The sequence below is a fragment of the Lepidochelys kempii genome, chromosome 23, assembly GCF_965140285.1.
Source record: "Lepidochelys kempii isolate rLepKem1 chromosome 23, rLepKem1.hap1, whole genome shotgun sequence".
Lineage (NCBI taxonomy): Eukaryota > Metazoa > Chordata > Testudines > Cheloniidae > Lepidochelys > Lepidochelys kempii.
In genome coordinates this window covers 14,680,883-14,699,644 of record NC_136402.1, presented here as the reverse complement: position 1 = coordinate 14,699,644, position 18,762 = coordinate 14,680,883, and the positions used below count along the sequence as shown (strand labels likewise).

The following is an 18,762-nucleotide window of genomic DNA, read 5'->3' as shown; positions in this document are numbered from 1 at the left end:
TTTTACTGGCCGGCTAAGGGTATGTCTACACTATGAAAATTAGGTCGAATTTATAGAAGTTGGTTTTTAGAAATCGTTTTTATATAGTCGAGTGTGTGTGTCCCCACACAAAATGCTCTAAGTGCATTAAGTGCATTAACTGGGCGGAGCGCTTCCACAGTACCAAGGTTCGCGTCGACTTCCGGAGCGTTGCACTGTGGGAAGCGATCCCACAGTTCCTGCAGTCTCTGCCGCCCACTGGAATTCTGGGTTGAGATCCCAGTACCTGATGGGGCAAAAAACATTGTCGCGGATGGTTCTGGGCACATGTCCTCAGGCCCCCCCTTCCCTCCCTCCCTCCGTGGAAGCAACGGCAGACAATCATTTCGCGCCTTTTTTCCTGAGTTACCTGTGCAGACGCCATACCACGGCAAGCATGGAGCCCGCTCAGCTCACTGTCACCCTACGTCTCCTGGGTGCTGGCAGACGCAGGACTGCATTGCTACACAGCTGCAGCTCATTGCCTTGTGGCAGCAGACGGTGCATAGGCCTGATAACCATCGTCCTCATGTCCTAGGAGCTCTTGGCCGCCTCAGTAAGGTCATAGAATCATAGAATCATAGAATCATAGAATATCAGGGTTGGAAGGGACCCCAGAAGGTCATCTAGTCCAACCCCCTGCTCAAAGCAGGACCAATTCCCAGTTAAATCATCCCAGCCAGGGCTTTGTCAAGCCTGACCTTAAAAACCTCTAAGGAAGGAGATTCTACCACCTCCCTAGGTAAGGTCAGGAGCTCCTGGGTAGACATGGCTGCAGGGACTGAAATAGGAGTGACTCGAGCAGGTCATTCTCTTCAGTCCTGCCGGCAGCCCTATTACACCGTCTTCTGCCGGTGATGAGGATGAGGATGGCTAGCAGTCCTATTGTATTGTATTCTGCCAGCCAAAAATGTAAATGATAGATGGAGTGGATCAAAACAAGAAAGAGACCAGATTTGTTTTGTATTCTTTTGCTCCCCTCTCCCTCCGTGAAATCAACGGCCGACAATCGTTTCAGTGAGGTCTGTCAGGGGCACCTTGAAAAGTTTAATGGAGATTCAGTCCTGCCTGGAATAGCAGGGAGAGGGATAGCTCAGTGGGTTGAGCATTGGCCTGCTAAACCCAGGATTTTGAGTTCAATCCTTGAGGGGGCCATTCTGTGTGACAGTAGTTTCTGTTTCTCCTTGATGTAAAGCCACCCCCTTTGTTGATTTTAATTCCCTGTAAGCCAACCCTGTAAGCCATGTCGTCACTCGCCCCTCCCTCCGTCAGGGCAACGGCAGACAATGGTTCCACATTGTTGGGGACACTGGGGCATGGCCACTAGGTAACTCGAGGGGATGGAAGACCACAAGTGTCGATGGAGCCCTCTCGCACTAGGCCCAGGTGTCTTTGCCCCCCGCCCCCCCGGAGGCACTCGCAGCAGCTCTGCGTGCTAGGCCCAAGTGTCCTTGGCCCCCCCGCCTGGAGGCACTCGCAGCAGCTATGCTGAGGATCTGCAACAATATGTTGCAGAGTCAGACTGCCTGAAACTAAACAAGGCCAAACAGGGCAGATATGGAAGAACAATGCTGAATAAAGCAGCTTTATGTGTAGTTTAACAAATGATACAGAGAACAAGGGAACTAGCTGGTAACTGGATTGGCTGGCTACATGGATACTTAGGGCAGCTTGCTATTGGATAAGTATGCTGAAGAAAGGATGTATAAAAGCCTGTGTAACTTCCTGCTCTGTGTGCAGGATTTGAGATTTTATTCTCCCTGTACCTTGTTTGCAGCTGCAAATAAACTTTTCTGCTTCTGCACCCCGTTGTGATTATTGGGTGATGCACACCGGGTAACGAACCCCTGCTGTTGTTTTGCCTCTCGGCACTGTGTGCCGGCAACAGCTTTTGGTGTCCCTGGGTGGGCGACGAGGCTGCTATTTAGCATTGCCCGAACCCCTCCTGGAGGTCGAGGATTGCGGCGAGAACCGACGCCCAGCGCGCACCGGTGAGTTCATCGGGGGCTTCGGAGGAGACGTGATTTGATCGACCCCGGAGGGCACAACGGTGCAACACACTCATATAGTGGAGAAGCAGCTGTGGGCAACGGTGAGGAGCCGGTCCCTTGGACATAGGGGAGGAGCAGCTGCAGGCAACGATGAGGAACCGGTCCCTTGGATTCGGATTGTATGCTCTGTTGGAACCTGAGGATGCCCAGAGTTACCCTGTAGGTATGGGACAGGGACAGAGCTCGGGGGTTAGGGCACGGTGCATGCCCCTAGAATGCATTCTAGCAAACTGGAAGGTATTTGGTGCAGATCCGATGACTAAGAGCCAATTAAAACGATTCTGTACAGTTGACTGGCCTCAATATCAACTAGAGGACCAGGAGTGGTGGCCACCAGGAGGGTCAATTAATTACAACACGATCCTCCAATTAGTTTTGTTTTGTCAGAGAACAAGGAAATGGAATGAACATAGGTATGCGCATTTGTTTCTGACTTTATGTACTCGACCAGATATTTTACAGCGCTGTAATCTGACTCCGACTGGTTCGGTAGCAGCTAATGTTAGTCCCCAGACCCCCACCCCCACTGCAAGGGCAGAACCGGTGTCCGCTTCAGCCCCTTCATCCACACCTTGTAAGTCCCCAATGGTTGGTCTATACCCCTTAATCACCGAAACTAAAATCACCCGGTCTGGATCGGACAGGCATCCGGCCATGACTATGCAGGTTTATACTCATGTGCCCTTTAATCCTGTGGATTTGGCTGCTTTGAAAACACAGGCTGGGGAATTCTCCATGAACCTAAGCTGGTTTATTTCAGTCTTTGAGGGGTGCCTCAGTAGTCACAGCCTCACCTCAGTCCCTGGAAAAATCATGGAGCAGTTCCTCAAGGAATCAATTCTGAAGCACTTAGAGGAGAGGAAAGTGATCAGGAACAGTCAGCATGAATTCACCAAGGGCAAGTCATGCCTGACTAATCTAATTGCCTTCTATGACGAGATAACTGGCTCTGTGGATGAAAGGAAAGCAATGGACGTGTTGTTCCTTGACTTTAGCAAAGCTTTTGACACGGTCTCCCACAGTATTCTTGCCAGCAAGTTAAAGAAGTATGGGCTGGATGAATGGACTACAAGGTGGATAGAAAGCTGGCTAGATTGTCGGGCTCAACGGGTAGTGATCAATGGCTCCATGTCTAGTTGGCAGCCGGTATCAAGTGGAGTGCCCCAGGGGTCGGTCCTGGGGCCGGTTTTGTTCAATATCTTCATAAATGATCTGGAGGATGGTGTGGAATGCACCCTCAGCAAGTTTGCAGATGACACTAAACTGGGAGGAGTGGTAGATACGCTGGAGGGTAGGGATAGGATACAGAGGGACCTAGACAAATTGGAGGATTGGGCCAAAAGAAATCTGATGAGGTTCAACAAGGACAAGTGCAGAGTCCTGCACTCAGGACGGAAGAATCCCATGCACCGCTACAGACTAGGGACCGAATGGCTCGGCAGCAGTTTTGCAGAAAAGGACCTAGGGGTTACAGTGGACGAGAAGTTGGATATGGGTCAACAGTGTGCTCTTGTTGCCAAGAAGGCCAATGGCATTTTGGGATGTATAAGTAGGGGCATTGCCAGCAGATCGAGGGACGTGATCGTTCCCCTCTATTCGACATTGGTGAGGCCTCATCTGGAGGACTGTGTCCAGTTTTGGGCCCCACTCTACAAGAAGGATGTGAAAAAATTGGAAAATGTCCAGCAGAAGGCAACAAAAATGATTAGGGGACTGGAACACATGACTTATGAGGAGAAACTGAGGGAACAGGGATTGTTTAGTCTGCGGAAGAGAAGGGGGAGGGGGGGATTTGATAGCTGCTTTCAACTACCTGAAAGGGGGTTCCAAAGAGGATGGCTCTAGACTGTTCTCAGTGGTACCAAACAGTCAGGGTGTGCCCTGCCTGCTTCCAGGTGGAATAGCTAAACATGAACCCTTCATCCCCCCGTTTTTTATTTAATGATATTTGGCCATCTCATGGTAGCCGTCAATTTGTTTTGTCATGCTATTTAACTCCCAGACAGACAAGGACATAACTTGGGGAGCCTTCCAGGGCGAAATTTTACAAAGTCTTAACAAGGAAGGAATACATTGTACACAGCAGCAGCAAAAAATAAGCCCAATGATTACAAACACAGAATAACCAAAAAGCTGTCGCAGCCATTCTAGAGAGGGCAGCCAACCTGTAAGCCAATTCCAAAAACCCTCAAACCCCAGATCTTGGCGTATGTGTGTTGTAAGACTGGCCAATTTAGCCAGTCTAGTTTCTATGGAGCGACTATTATCAGTTAAATTAAAGCAACACATGTGCTGAAACGTGGAGCAGCCTGTTAGGGAAAAAGGGTTCCCCTCCCGTCTAGGGTTAGGAGGGTAGCCTTCCCTGGACTTCTGTATTAGCCAAACAAAACACAGAGTCTTGGCTCTTTGATAAAGTGAGGCACTTTATTGCTAGCAAATACGACAGCTGAAGGGCTCACCAATTCCTTTTCAGAGGAAAATGGTGAAGCCCCGAACAAAGAACAGGGATGAGCTTTTATAGCTTGGTTCAACATACATTGTGATATCTCTTCCAGTTCGAACCGGTTAACCCAGTCTGTTTGAAGTTCTGGGGTAGGTAAGAGCATGGAGGCTTATCTGTATAAGGAATTCTCTCCCCAAAAGCAGGGAGTGCAGGTTACACACAGTTCACATTCTTTCTATCCATAAACAAAGTAGAAAGGACAGATAAGCATAGAAAAAAGACAGCAGCGTAGCTTTACATGATTATAGGGTCGCTTTCTGGGTTTTTTTCCCTATCAAGCCTAGATGGTGTTTCAGGAGCAGAAAATCAATGGCTGCTCTGTTATCCAAAATTGCATCCCTTAATTTGTGTTGTTCTGTGTTAAGTAAGGCAATAGCCTGGGATGTTGTATTAATTGCCTTTGCTGCAAAGCATGCCAGGTTATTTAAAGTTCTGGCTGAATACATAGCAAGCGCTGGGACCCCAACAATAGAGGCCGCTAAGGCAGTATACTCAGCACGACTAAAAAGCTCAACATCTGCAATACAATCATCTGAAAGGGGTACACTTCTTTTACTACGTTTTTGACCGGCAAAAGGCAATATAAGTGTCATTCTACTAAGACAGCAAAGGGTGCCATCACTTAAATTTGCAGGAATATAATTAAAGGTGTGTGAACCGCAAGTAAAAAACCATCCTGATGGTAGGATGATATGGCCATAATTGTATGAAACATTAACAGCATGGGAACAATTTAAAAGGGGTTGAGAAATTTTTCGACAGCCCAAGGGCACCTTTGTACTAGTGCAGTTAACTACACGCGCACAGGTGACATTGTGAGCCCCGGCCGGGTACGGTGTGTGGAGGGATATAGCCGTGCGAGGCAGAGTATAGTTGCCCGGGCCCCAATTAGCCATGCTAGAGTACTGGGAAGAAAGATTCGCATAAGCAGAGAACAGTGTCTTATTCTCCATCTCCTCAGGGTGATGACATACTGGAATAAGGCATGTACCTAACAAATCTCCGGCTGCTACAGAATTAGATAGACAAAAGTGGGTAACATTTGCTATGGAAGCCAATCTTTCCCATATGTTATATGTCATTCGGGCTCATAACGGGGGAAGCGCTTCCGAGCCAACCCCTACAGGAAATAGCAGGCACGAAAGGCAGACAATCATCACAGAATTAGCGGTGATTTGGGCGAGAATCGCCACAAACAAAGTCTCAGGAGTCTCTGGCTGTTGATCTGCTGCCAGTCTTCGTTGGGCCACGGCGACCAATGCTTTTACTGCTCCCCATGTCACGGGCCGGTTTGGGACATTACGCCTCCTCCGTTTCCGTCCCGTCGTTGTCGACTCGGGGGGCAACACGGTCTCCTCCAAGGTCAGCTGAAACTCTGGTATGGGATTCGACAGCCCCTGGTGCCATGCCATGTTGTTTAAGTGCCGGTCGCACACACCGAGCTGGAACCCACAACGGTCCTGCAGGGAGAGACACAGCAGCATATCCCCGACCCCAAGTGATTAGAGGTACTGGGCCCAGCCACTGTGGATCGGGCAGCTGACGGTAAAAGACACGCGGTCTTTCCAGTACCTCAGATTTGTGAAAATGCCGATCCGCAGGGGTCTGCTGATCTGCATTCAGTGTTAAATTATTTAAAGTAAACAAGAGGATATGCATTTGTTGTAGAATGTCTCCTAAGGTTCGGAGATGCAGCTCCCCTTGTTTTAATTGTTTATCTAGCAAGGTTTTGAGTGTGCGATTGGCACGTTCAACAATGGCTTGGCCCGTGGAATTATAAGGGATTCCGTGTTTAAGACGGACGTCCCAGCGGGCACAAAAGGTGGAGAGGGCTGCAGAGCAGTAGGCTGGGGCATTATCTGTTTTAATTTGGCAGGGGCGACCCATAACAGAAAAGCAGGCCAGCAAATGGTGAATAACTTTGTTAGTGGCTTCCCCACATTGTGGGGTTGCCCAAAGGAAGCCCGAATAAGTATTAACGGAAACATGTAAAAACGAATAGGGGTGGAATTGTGGCACATGAGTAACATCCATTTGCCACAGCTGATTTGCTGCGGTACCTCGGGGGTTAACGGCATAAGAAAAAGTAGGAGCAGCAGCAGCACAGTGGGGGCAGGAATGAACAATGGAACGGGCATGATCAGCAGGAATGTGAAACTGCCGGGCCAAAACAGAGGCAGACTGATGAAAAAAGGCATGGCTTTCAATGGGGTCAGAAAAAAGGGAATTTACCTGACCACGCAACGCGCGATCGGCGCGTGCATTGCCCTGAGTGAGTGGCCCAGGCAGAGGGGTATGACTGCGAATATGAGCAACAAAGTAAGGGAAATGACGAGTGGCAAGAAGATGCTGCAAAGACAAAAACAGGCGAAGGAGGTCTGCATCAACCTGAGGGGTAATGAGGGCAAGGGGTAAATGATCAATTACCTGATAAACATAATGGGTATCCACAATTAAATTAAAGGGACAATCAGCAAAAAGTTGAAAGGCCAAAATAACAGCAGCCAATTCTGAACGCTGTGCAGAACGCTGAGGCAGTGTAAAACGAGAATGCCAACAAGGGGGGTCACCCAACTGATAAGTGACTACACCTCGGTGGGGAGAGCCATCAGTAAAAAGAGTGACAGCGGAAACAATGGGTTGAGAGCGGCTAAGACGATGAACAACTAGGGGCACCTTTTGGGTAATGACCAACCGAGGATCTTTTGGAGGATTGTAAGAAATCTCTCCCACATAATCACAAAGAGCAACCTGCCAGGCCAAGGAGGTGTGGCACAAAGAGTCAAATTCAGTACGGGACAAGGGGAGCACAATGGCAACTAAATCAGTGCCAGTGAGTTGCACTGCACGGTGGCGGGCTTTACGAACAAGATCAGATAGGGCATCTAAATACGGATAAATATTTCGAGGAGGGGTGGATGAAAGGTATAGCCACTCTATAATAGAGATGGCTGTGTCTGTACGGGGTACAAACAGAGTCACAGTTGGCGTATGAGGGGTGGCAAGAAGAACCAACCATAAGGGACGGACCTCTGGGAGTCTGTCCACAAACTGCTGACTCAATGCTGCATTGATTTGTCGAATGCAGGCAGTATGCTTTTCAGTGATGGCAATAACCGCACCCGGTGCCCGGGCTCCACGCAGGGGCTCAAACAACGGCTGCAGCATTGAAGTGGGGAGACGAAAGTAGGGCCGAATCCAATTTAAATGACCCAAAATCTGTTGTAATTTAACAAGGGTTAGGGGTTGAGGTAGAATTCATTCCAGACGAACCGGAGCAGCATAGGTTTGTAAAACCTTATATCCGAGGTAGTGGTAGGGATAAGAGCGTTGGATTTTTTTTGGTGCCACTAACAGGCCATTTTGGCCAAGAATCTGAGATAAAGATTCAAGCTGTTGTGCCGTGACCCGGGGACCACTTAGCAAAATGTCATCCATGTAATGGTAGACCTTTAGCGAAGGGTACCGGGCACGGAAAGGGGCAAGGGCCCGATCCACAAAAAGCTGACACAAGGTTGGACTATTTTGCATTCCCTGGGGCAAGACCTTCCACTGATACCTTTAAGAGGGTTGCTGATTATTATATTGTGGCACCGTAAATGCAAATTTTTCGCGATCTTGAGGGCAAAGGGGGATGGTGAAAAAACAATCTTTTAAATCTAACACACAAAGTTGATCGGTTTGAGGAATTAAATTTGGATTTGGCAAGCCAAATTGCAAGGGGCCCATAGGTTGGATGCGTTTATTTATTTTTCTCAAATCATGTAACAGCCGCCAAGCACCCGATTTTTTCTTAATAACGAACACCGGGGTGTTCCAGGGACTGGTGGAGCTCTCCAATCGCTGTGCTTGCAAATGCTGCTGCACAAGCAAATGAAGTGCTTTTAGCTTTCCTAGAGGGAGGGGCCACTGGTCAATCCATACGGGCTCTAAGGATTGCCATACCAAGGGTAATGCGGAGGGCACGGTGGGTGAGGGAGGGTTTTGGGCCATCAGATGTTAATATCGAGGGTGGTGTCTAACTTTGTAAGTAAATCACGGCCCCAAATATTGAGGTGGACAGGGAGTACAAAAGGGCGGATTGTAGCAAGGGTACGGCCTCCCAGTTTAGAGACTGTGACCCAAGACAAACTGTGTCGCCTGGGTTTGCTACCCCCGATCCCCCACAATTCTTTAGAAGGAACCGTAGGCCAACTAACCGGCCACTCCAGATCACGAATCACCGTAACGTCAGCTCCAGTGTCCACCAGCCCTGTAAAAGGAACATCATTTAAGAGAAGTGTGAACTGAGGTTTCGAGGGGCGGACTGACATTGTCAGAGCAACAAGTGGAGAAGACGCACTGTGAGACGGCGAGTGAGACAACGTCGATCCAAAGCCGCCTCCGCCCTGAGTTCGATCCTCGGCAGCTGGCACCTGATAGGGGACTAAAATCAATTGTGCAATTGACCGTCCACGCGGGAGCGACTGTGGAAGATGAGTCCACACCTGAACCTTAATAATGCCAGTGTAATCAGCATCAATGACCCCTGGAATGACAAAAAAGCCCTGTTTCCCAGCATGTGAGCGAGGGAGAACAAGACCTACAAAGCCGGCAGGGAGAGGTCCCGTCACCTGTGTAGGTATGGCACAGACCTCCCCTGGCAGCCGAAAGTCAGTGTCCTCCTGCATGATCAAATCAAGCCCTGCACTTCCAGCAGTCGCCACCCTCATAGAGTCTACGGATTTTAAGGCAGAGGAGCGGTTCTCTGAGTGGGAAACACCCCCGTTTGGCCCTGGGTTCGGGGGGGACCCGTCGTGCGGTTTCCCGACCCGCTACGACACTGATTAGCCCAGTGATAACCTTTCCCACACTTGGGGCACTTCTTTGAGGGTCGGGCTGGTGCCTTAGATGAGCGGCACTCCCGCTGAAAATGACCCTCCTTACCACAGCGGTAACAGCGCTTCCCCTCCTTCCCGGTTTTTCTGAGGGCGGCAGCCAGAACTCCAGCCTTGTGGGCTTGTGTGCCAATGTTCTGGCACGCCCGCAGCATGTCTGAGAGCTCTAAAATACCAGAGGCTTGCACTGCCTGGAGAGCACGGCGGCAATCCTCGTTTGCATTTTCAACTGCCAATTTTAACAGGAGCTCGTGAGCTGCCTCAGTGTTATCCACCTGTCAGAGGATAGCCTCATGCAATCTGTTGGTAAAATCCAAAAAGGACTCTGAGGCACACTGACGGATACTGACAAAGCTTTTGGTAGGCTTGCCTGAATCCGGGACCTTCTTGAAAGCATGCTGGGCACAGGTGGAAATAATGGGGAAGACGGCCTGAGGGAGTTGAGACTGCATCTCAATAGTAGCAAACGGGCCCTCCCCTGCCAAATGCTCATAAATGATACCGTGCTCTCTATGTACCTGAGCTTGGCGTTCTGCCATCTGCCGATACTCACTAATCCAAATAACATACTGACTGGGTGATAACATCATGCGCAGCAGCGTTTTCCAATCCTCAGGGATTAGGGAGTATCCAGTACCTATCCCTTCAATGAGACCACGCACAAAGGTGCTAGTCAGGCCAAACTCACGAATTGCTTTCTTTACCTCTCTAACCACCGAGTATGGCAAAGTGGTCCAGGTGCCCACGGGGTTGCCCTGGTCATTATTCTGCCAGGTCACCGGGCAAACTGAGACCAGATCAGCCAGCTCCTCCGCTGTGAGATCTGATCGAGCTTCCGCTGCGTGAACCATTTGTTGCACCAGCGAAAGCTTCTGAGCAGATACAGATGACCCTCCGGGGGGCCCCGGAGCATGGGGCCCCACGGACGGAGGGTGATCACACACTGGCTCTGGTGGGGAAGGCAAGGGAGGTGGTGGTAATGAAGACACTGGGGGCAAAGCAGGGAGAGGGGGGGCTGTGGGTACGGGAGAGGGTCTTTCCGAAGCGACACGCTGGGTTGCATCAGTAGAAGGGGGGAGAGCTGCAACGGGGATGGCTACAGGAGCCGACGGGCGTGGCGAGATCACCAGCCTCGTGAGAGAGGGCCTATCCGAGGTGACACGCAGTATCGCGTCGCGACAGAGGTGCAAGGCATGTAAAGCCTGCACAGGCGCCTGAGGCTCTTCGTGCAATGTCTGGCCCAATCGCTCCCAGTCCGCTAGCTTAAGGCTTCCGGCTTCAGGGTACCACGGGCACTGGGCACGCACCTCCTGTAGCAGGAGAGTAAGTGCTCAAGCCGGGCAGTCATGCTGAGCCTTACGCAGCAAATACTGCAGCTCATTGCGGTGTTGCACTTGCAAAGCAGAGAGGGAGCTTCCCATACTTACCACAATGAAAAATACTCACCGGGATCCACGAAGCGGATGAGTGACGCGTCTGAAACCCTTGCCGGGCGAGGTGAGTGCTGAGGGCCCCACGTTGGGCGCCAGTTGTGGCGGTTCAATGATGAGACAGAACACAGCTTTATGCAAGCAAGCAGGCTGGTCAGCTGAGATGGGCTGTTCTGCCCCCCCCCCCCCCGCCTTCCACCTTCTCCTTTTATTATATTTCTCCCCCTAAGCATTACACACTGCTACCGCAAAAAGATACACAAAGGAATGTATGACGTTGATTAATATACTTATTTACCATCCTTTATCTACTACAATCCTGGTTCTCAGGCCTTGAGCCCAGGCTAAGAAAGCTTTCCACAGTTACTGTCCCAACAATCAAGTTCTCATGGTTCATATCTAGCCCTTGTCCTTGGATAGAGCAATGTGTGCATTGCTTCTACAAAACAGTCAGGGTGTGCCCCGCCTGCTTCCAGGTGGAATAGCTAAACATGAACCCTTCAGTACCACATGACAGAACGAGGAGTAATGGTCTCAAGTTGCAGTGGGGGAGGTTTAGATTGGATATTAGGAAAAACTTTTTCACAAGGAGGGTGGTGAAGCACTGGAATGCGTTACCTAGGGAGGTGGTGGAATCTCCTTCCTTAGAAGTTTTTAAGGTCAGGCTTGACAAAGCCCTGGCTGGGATGATTTAGTTGGGGATTGGTCCTGCTTTGAGCAGGGGGTTGGACTAGATGACCTCCTGAGGTCCCTTCCAACCCTGATATTCTATGATTCTATGACTGTAATATTCTCCTGAGAACCCTGTTGTCTGAGGTAGAGCGGAATCAGGTTACAGCTAAGGCAAGGGGAGCGTCAGCTTTCAAGCGAAAAAAAAAAAGAAAGGAAGCTATCTGTCAAGTTCCTACCCCAAGTAATCGTAAGGGGCTCAGGACATTTCTGGGTACGGCAGGCTTTTGCAGGATATGGATCCCAGAGTTTGGACTGTGGGCTAAACCCCTGTACGACTGTGTAAAAGGAGCAGATCGTGACCCCTTCTATTGGACCCCAGAGGCTGACAGGGCATTTAAAATCCTGAAAAGAAAATTGATGGAAGCCCTGGCTCTGGGCCTGCCAGATCTCTCTAAGCCATTTCAGTTGTATATACATGAACGAAAGGGGGTGGCCCTAGGCGTGCTTACACAGCTGTTAGGAGCATGGAGACGTCCCGTGGCTTATTTTTCTAAGCAACTGGATCAGGTTGGAAAGGATTGGCCGGCATGTTTATGGGCGGTCGCAGCTACTGCCCTATTGCTTGAGGAAGCGAGAAGCTAACATTGGGAGGGGTTATGCAAATCTATACTCCCCATATGGTCCGAGCCTTATTGGCTGCAAAGGGAGGGCTTTGGCTCACCCAGGCTCCATTGCTCGGTACCAGGCTAAGCTGTTAGAGAACTCTGACGTCACCTTACAGCCTTGCCCCTCCCTTAACCCAGCCACTCTCTTGCCAGAAACAGAGGAACAGAAACATGACTGTTCAGAGATCATAGATGCCCAGTACTCCAGCCGTCCGGATTTAAAGGATGTACCCCTCCCAAATGCAGATTATGAGTGGTACACTGATGGTAGCAGTACTGTAATAGATGGGCAAAGGAGGGCGGGTTATGCTGTTGTGACGCTCCATGACACTGTGGAAGCTGAAGGTTTGCCTGCTGGGACCTCTGCCCGGCTTGCCGAACTAATAGCCCTGACCCGTGCACTTGAACTGTCAAAAGGAAAGCGGGTCAAGATTTTTACCGATTCAAAGTATGCTTTTGGTGTGCTGCGTGCTCATGCTGGCCTGTGGAAGCAAAGGGGAATGCTGACAGCCCAAGGCTCCCCAGTCAAGTAGGAGCCCCAAATCCTCCGGCTCCTAGAAGCCGTACAACTCCCCTTGGAAGTGGCGGGGGTACACTGTAAAGCCCATCAGAGGGAGGATCAAGATGTGGCCAGAGGTAACGCCCGGGCAGACAGAGAGGCTAAGCATGCTGCCACCCTGCCATCCCCTCAGACTGAGAACGCCCATATGCATGCCCTTGTCCCATCAGTAGGGGAGCTTCCAACCCCTCAGTTCTCTGGGGAGGAGAGACAGCTAACTGACAAACTCGGTCTCCGGGAAAAGGAGGGATGGCTCCATTCCCCAGAAGGGAAGGTCCTCTTACCAAAGGGCCTGATCCAGCCTGTGCTGCAGAAACTACATCAAACCACTCATGCTGGCAGGGAAGCACTTATCCAGCTAATGGGAAAATACTTTATCACTTCCGGACTCCGACCTCTGGCTGCCCAGGTACAAGCGGACTGCTTAGTCTGCCAAAAGAATAACCCCCGACCGGGACATCCTGTGCCACCAGCTGCCCTGGAACCCACTCCGGGCCCCGGACAAGTGTGGCAAATAGACTTTACTGAGTTTCCCCGGACCCAAGGGTTCAAATATCTCCTTGTTATAGTGGATCGGTTCAGCGGATGGCCAGAAGCCTTCCCATGCCGTAACTGCACTGCCAGGACAGTGGCCCTCAAGTTTGTTAAGGAGATCATTCCTCGCTTTGGACTCCCCCTGTGGATGGAATCTGACAACGGGACACATTTCACGTCACAAACCATTCAAAGCATCTCACATGCCTTACAGATCCCCTGGAAACTCCATACGCCCTGGAGACCGCAAGCCAGTGGGGTCGTGGAGCGGACCAATCAGACCCTTAAACGGCATCTCTCAAAAGTGTGCCAAGAAGCCTCACTGCGATGGCCTGATGCTTTGTCCCTCGTCCTACTCCGTATCCGCGTTCTCCCAAAGGGTACATTAGGGCTCAGTCCCTTTGAAATTATGTTTGGAAGGGCATGGCCTATGAATGGCACCCGGTTCTGTCAGGGGAATGGGAGCTGGGTAATGGTTTTTTGTCACAGTATATGTGTTCCCTGTCTGCTGTTCTCTTGTCTCTTCACAGGTATACCAAGGATTCCCAGCCTCTCCCCTTAGACTCTCCTGTCCACTCCTTACAGCCCGGTGACTCTGTGTTTGTTCGCACCTGGAAAGACGAGCATCTCCAGGAAAAGTGGAAAGGACCCTATACCGTCCTGCTGATTTCCCATACAGCGGCAAAGATCGAGGGACACAAGAACTGGATCCATCAATCTCGTCTGAAGGCAGTACCCGCCCCCTCGTCAGCAGAACAGTGGACCGTCCAGCCTGCTGACTCCTCATCTAGTGACGATCTCGAGCTAAAGCTACTGTTTAAAAGACACAAATAGCGGGCATCTTAACGCTAAAATGGGCCACCCAGGTACTGGAGACCCTGGGTTGGGAAGACTCTGGTGATAATTAATTGGGTAACATTGTTATTCTCTGTATTGGTATTTCCAAACTGTGCATATCGGGAGCATAACTCCTTTGTTTCGCTTGCGCACCATGTCGCCACTTTAACAAACCAGACTGATTGCTGGGTGTGTGCTCTGACTCCACTGTCCCCCAGAACGGGAATGCCCCTTGACATGCTGCCCCTGACCCTAGCAGAATTAGCCACCACCAAAGAACGAAGTCACCGTTCTGGAACAAGACCTCTTTACAGCAAGTCACCTATCAGGACCAGGAGTATTTGGTTACAGTACTCACTGAGGGAGTGTTATGTTTTACCCCAAACCAATCTGATCACTATGGGCGTCCTGTGGGAAAAAGCTCCTGTGTTATTACACAGTGGGCTGATGGGTGTTGGATCAAGACCAAAAGGGGAGGCCAGCAATGTGGGTGTAATGGTTCCACCCCTTTTAGGGAAACTGTTACAAATAATCTTACCACAAAAGAGGGGTTTGGAAATATAACTTGCCATCCAGTTAATATCTCCAATGTAGCAAGCCAATGGTGTGTTTGTAGTGGTCCCTATGGCGAGTGTAATTTGAACGGCACAATTAGAAACGCCCCCACTTGTACCCAGTCAGGAGGATGGGATGCCCCTTTAGGGGCATATGAACCGTTTGGAAAAGCAGCCAAAGCAGCCTTAAAGATCCCAGGAACCCCCTTAAGAAACAGTCCTTCCTGGGCCCTACAGGGTCACTATTTTGTATGTGGCCGAAAGGCTTACAAGGTGCTGCCAGCCAACTGGACAGGTAGCTGTTATATAGCTCATGGAGTTCCTCATCTGTCCATAACTGCCACACGCCCAAAGGAAAGATTAGAAATGCCCGAGACACCTCTGTTGAGTCATGAGAAAAGACCCTGCGGCGACTGACTACAGCATTGGAGGGCAATGTGAAGAATTCCCTCACAACCGAGAAGCTTGTAGGGTGCTCTGTACTGGGAATAGCGCCACTGTTTACCGGGCCAGCCATGGCACGCATAGGCCGCTATACTGTAAGGCTGCAAATGGTACTTGAGAAAGTTGCCTTAGAGTTAGAGGACTCGGTTAGTGATTTAGGGTCAGCAGTAAAAACATTAAATAAAGAGGTACAGCAGCTCAGGACGTTTTCCCTCCAAAACAGGCTGGCTTTGGACTATCTCTTGGCACCCCAAGGAGGGGTTTCTGCCCTCGTCGCGCCCCGATGGTGTGTATCTGTAAATGATAGCAGTTATGAGATCTATGAAAAGGTGGTACAGGCTGAGGCCCATGCCCGAGCCGGAGCACAGGTTGCCTATACTGCCCCCGAGAGCGATTGGTTGCAAACCTTGTTTTCAGGCTGGGGTTTGTCATCTTGGCTTGGTGGTTTATTTAGCCTGTTATTGAAACTTCTCTTTCCTGTATTGCTTGTATTAATGGTATTATGCTGTGCAGTCTCATGTGTCAGGGCCCTTTTGCAAAAGTTAATAAGTCATTCTCTTCAGGGCTATCACAAAGTGCTTATGCAAAATCCTATCGTAAAGAAATAAGTAGCCCAAGTGAGAAAACTCAGACCCCAGGCTGTTGAGTGTTCTCAAAGGAGGGAGTTGTTGGGGACACTGGGGCATGGCCACTAGGTAACTCGAGGGGATGGAAGACCACGAGTGTCGATGAAGCCCCCTCGCACTAGGCCCAAGTGTCCTTGGCCCCCTCGCCTGGAGGCACTCGCAGCAGCTATGCTGAGGATCTGCAACAATATGTTGCAGAGTCAGACTGCCTGAAACTAAACAAGGCCAAACAGGGCAGATATGGAAGAACAATGCTGAATAAAGCAGCTTTATGTATGGTTTAACAAATGATACAGAGAACAAGGGAACTAGCTGGTAACTGGATTGGCTGGCTATATGGAAACTTAGGGCAGCTTGTTATTGGATAAGTATGCTGAAGAAAGGATGTATAAAAGCCTGTGTAACTTCCTGCTCGGTGTGCAGGATTTGAGATTCTATTCTCCCTGTACCTAGTTTGCAGCTGCAAATAAACTTTTCTGCTTCTCCACCCCGTTGTGATTATTCGGTGACGCATACTGGGTAACGAACCCCTGCTGTTGTTTTGTCTCTCGGCACTGGGTGCCGGCAACAACGTCTTTTTTCCGTGCGGACGCCACACCACGGCAAGCATGGAGCCCGCTCAGATCACTTTGGCAATTAGGAGCACATTAAACACCACACGCATTATCCAGCAGTATATGCAGCATCAGAACCTGCCAAAGCGAAACCAGGTGAGCAGGCGACGTCAGCGCAGTGACGAGAGTGATGAGGACGTGGACACAGACTTCTCTCAAAGCACGGGCCCTGGCAATGTGGGCATCATGGTGCTAATGGGGCAGGTTCATGCTGTGGAACACCGATTCTGGGCCCGGGAAACAAGCACAGACTGGTGGGATCGCATAGTGTTGCAGGTCTGGGACGATTCCCGGTGGCTGTGAAACTTTCACATGCGTAAGGGCACTTTCATGGAACTTTGTGACTTGCTTTCCCCTGCCCTGAAGCGCAAGAATACCAAGATGACAGCAGCCCTCACAGCTGAGAAGCGAGTGGCAATAGCCCTGTGGAAGCTTGCAACCGCAGACAGCTACCGGTCAGTCAGGAATCAATTTGGAGTAGGCAAATCTACTGTGGGGGTCACTGTGATGCAAGTAGGCAACGCAATCAAAGATCTGCTGATATCAAGGGTAGTGACCCTGGGAAATGTGCAGGTCATAGTGGATGGCTTTGCTGCAATGGGATTCCCTAACTGTGGTGGGGCCATAGACAGAACCCATATCCCTATCTTGGCACCAAAGCACCAAGCCAGTGAGTACATAAACTGCAAGGGGTACTTTTCAATAGTGCTGCAAGCACTGGTGGATCACAAGGGATGTTTCACCAAGATCAATGTGGGATGGCCAGGAAAGGTACATGACTCTCGCATCTTCAGGAACTCTGGTCTGTTTCAAAAGCTGCAGGAAGGGACTTTCTTCCCAGACCAGAAAAACACCCTTGGGGATGTTGAAATGCCTATAGTTATCCTTGGGGACCCAGCCTACCCCTTAATGCCATGGCTCATGAAGCCATACACAGGCAGTCTGGACAGCAGTCAGGAGCTGGTCAACTACAGGCTGAGCAAGTGCAGAATGGTGGTAGAATGTGCATTTGGACATTTAAAAGCACGCTGATGCAGTTTACTGACTCAGTTAGACCTCAGCGAAACCAATATTCCCAATGTTATTACTGCTTGCTGTGCACTTCACAATATCTCTGAGAGTAAGGGGGAGACATTTATGCTGGGGTGGGAGGTTGAGGCAAATCGCCTGGCCGCTGCTTACGCACAGCCAGACACCAGGGCTGTTAGAAGAGCACAGGAGGGCGCCGTGCACATCAGAGAAGTTTGAAAACCAGTTTCATGACTGGCCAGGCTACGGTGTGAAAGTTCTGTTTGTTTCTCCTTGATGAAACCCGCCCCCCATTTTGGTTCACTCTACTTCCCTGTAAGCTAACCACCCTCCCCTTCCCCTTCGATCACCACTTGCAGAAGCAATAAAGTCATTGTTCCTTCACATTCATGCATTCTTTATTAATTCATAACACATATAGGGGGATAACTGCCAAGATAACCCGGGACGGGTGGTGGAGGAGGGAAGGACAAGGCCACACAGCACTTTAAAACTTATTGAATACCAGCCTTCTGTTGCTTGGGCAATCCTCTGGGGTGGAGTGGCTGGGTGGCCGGAGGCCCCCCCACCGCATTCTTGGATGTCTGGGTGAGGAGGCTATGGAACTTGGGGAGGAGGGCGGTTGGTTACAGAGGGGCTGTAGCGGTGGTCTGTGCTCCATATTAGTTTGATCCTCCAGCAGCTTCAGCATTGAATCCTGCCTCCTCTAATCACGCTGCCGCCATCTTTCAGCTTCAGCCCTCTCTTTAGCCTGCCACCTCTCCTCCCCGTCATTTTGTGCTTTCCTGCACTCTAACGTTGTCTGCCTCTATGCATTCATCTGTGCTCTGTCAGTGTGGGAGGACAGCATGAGGTCAGAGAGCACATTTCATCGCAAGTGCTTTTTTTTCACCTTCTAATCTTCACTAGCCTCTGGGAAGGAGAAGACCTGTGATCCTTGAAACACATGCAGCTGGTGGAGAAAAAAAAGGGAGAGTGGTATTTAAAAAGACACATTTTATAGAACAATGGGTACACTCTTTCACGGTTGCTGTTAACATTACATACATAGCATGTGTGCTTTCGTTACAAGGTCTCATTTTGCCTCTCCCCACCATGTGGCTAACCCCTCTCCCCACCGCATGGCTAACAGCGGGGAACATTTCTGTTCAGCCACAGGCAAACAGCCCAGCAGGAACGGCCACCTCTGAATGTCCCCTGAAGAAAAGCACCCTATTTCAACCAGGTGACCATGAATGATATCACTCTCCTCAGGATAACACAGAGAGATAAAGAAAGGATGTTGTTTGAACGCCAGCAAACATACACTGCAATGCTTTGTTCTACAATGATTTCCGACTACGTGCTAC

At 50.1% G+C, this 18,762-nt stretch overlaps 1 protein-coding gene across 2 annotated transcripts; it reads right to left on the bottom strand.

Annotated features, from left to right (window-relative positions):
• Positions 1 to 4,472: 4,472 nt before the first annotated feature.
• Positions 4,473 to 10,069, bottom strand: LOC144929741 (uncharacterized). Of its 2 annotated transcripts, none has more exons than XR_013634939.1 (3): positions 8,915 to 10,069; positions 8,772 to 8,824; positions 4,473 to 6,032 (listed from the first exon to the last, which is right to left on the bottom strand). XR_013634939.1 is itself a non-coding variant. In XM_078850203.1 (3 exons), exons 1-3 carry the CDS (start codon positions 9,602 to 9,604, stop codon positions 5,661 to 5,663), a joined length of 531 nt encoding a protein of 176 aa, XP_078706329.1. In that variant the 5' UTR covers positions 9,605 to 10,069; the 3' UTR covers positions 4,473 to 5,660. The 2 variants fall into 2 exon arrangements, 1 of the variants encoding a protein (XP_078706329.1); XM_078850203.1 differs by having other exon boundaries at positions 9,499 to 10,069.
• Between the last annotated feature and the right edge of the window lie 8,693 nt (positions 10,070 to 18,762).

Coding starts and splice junctions, on each gene's coding strand:
- LOC144929741 (XM_078850203.1), bottom strand. CDS start 9,604: ATGCTGCGGGCGTGCCAGAACATTGGCACACAAGCCCACAAGGCTGGA. Junction 8,825..9,498: donor GAAGCGCTGTTACCGCTGTG/GTAAGGAGGGTC, acceptor TTCCTTTTACAG/GGCTGGTGGACACTGGAGCT. Junction 6,033..8,771: donor TTCGTGATCTGGAGTGGCCG/GTTAGTTGGCCT, acceptor CTCTCCCTGCAG/GACCGTTGTGGGTTCCAGCT.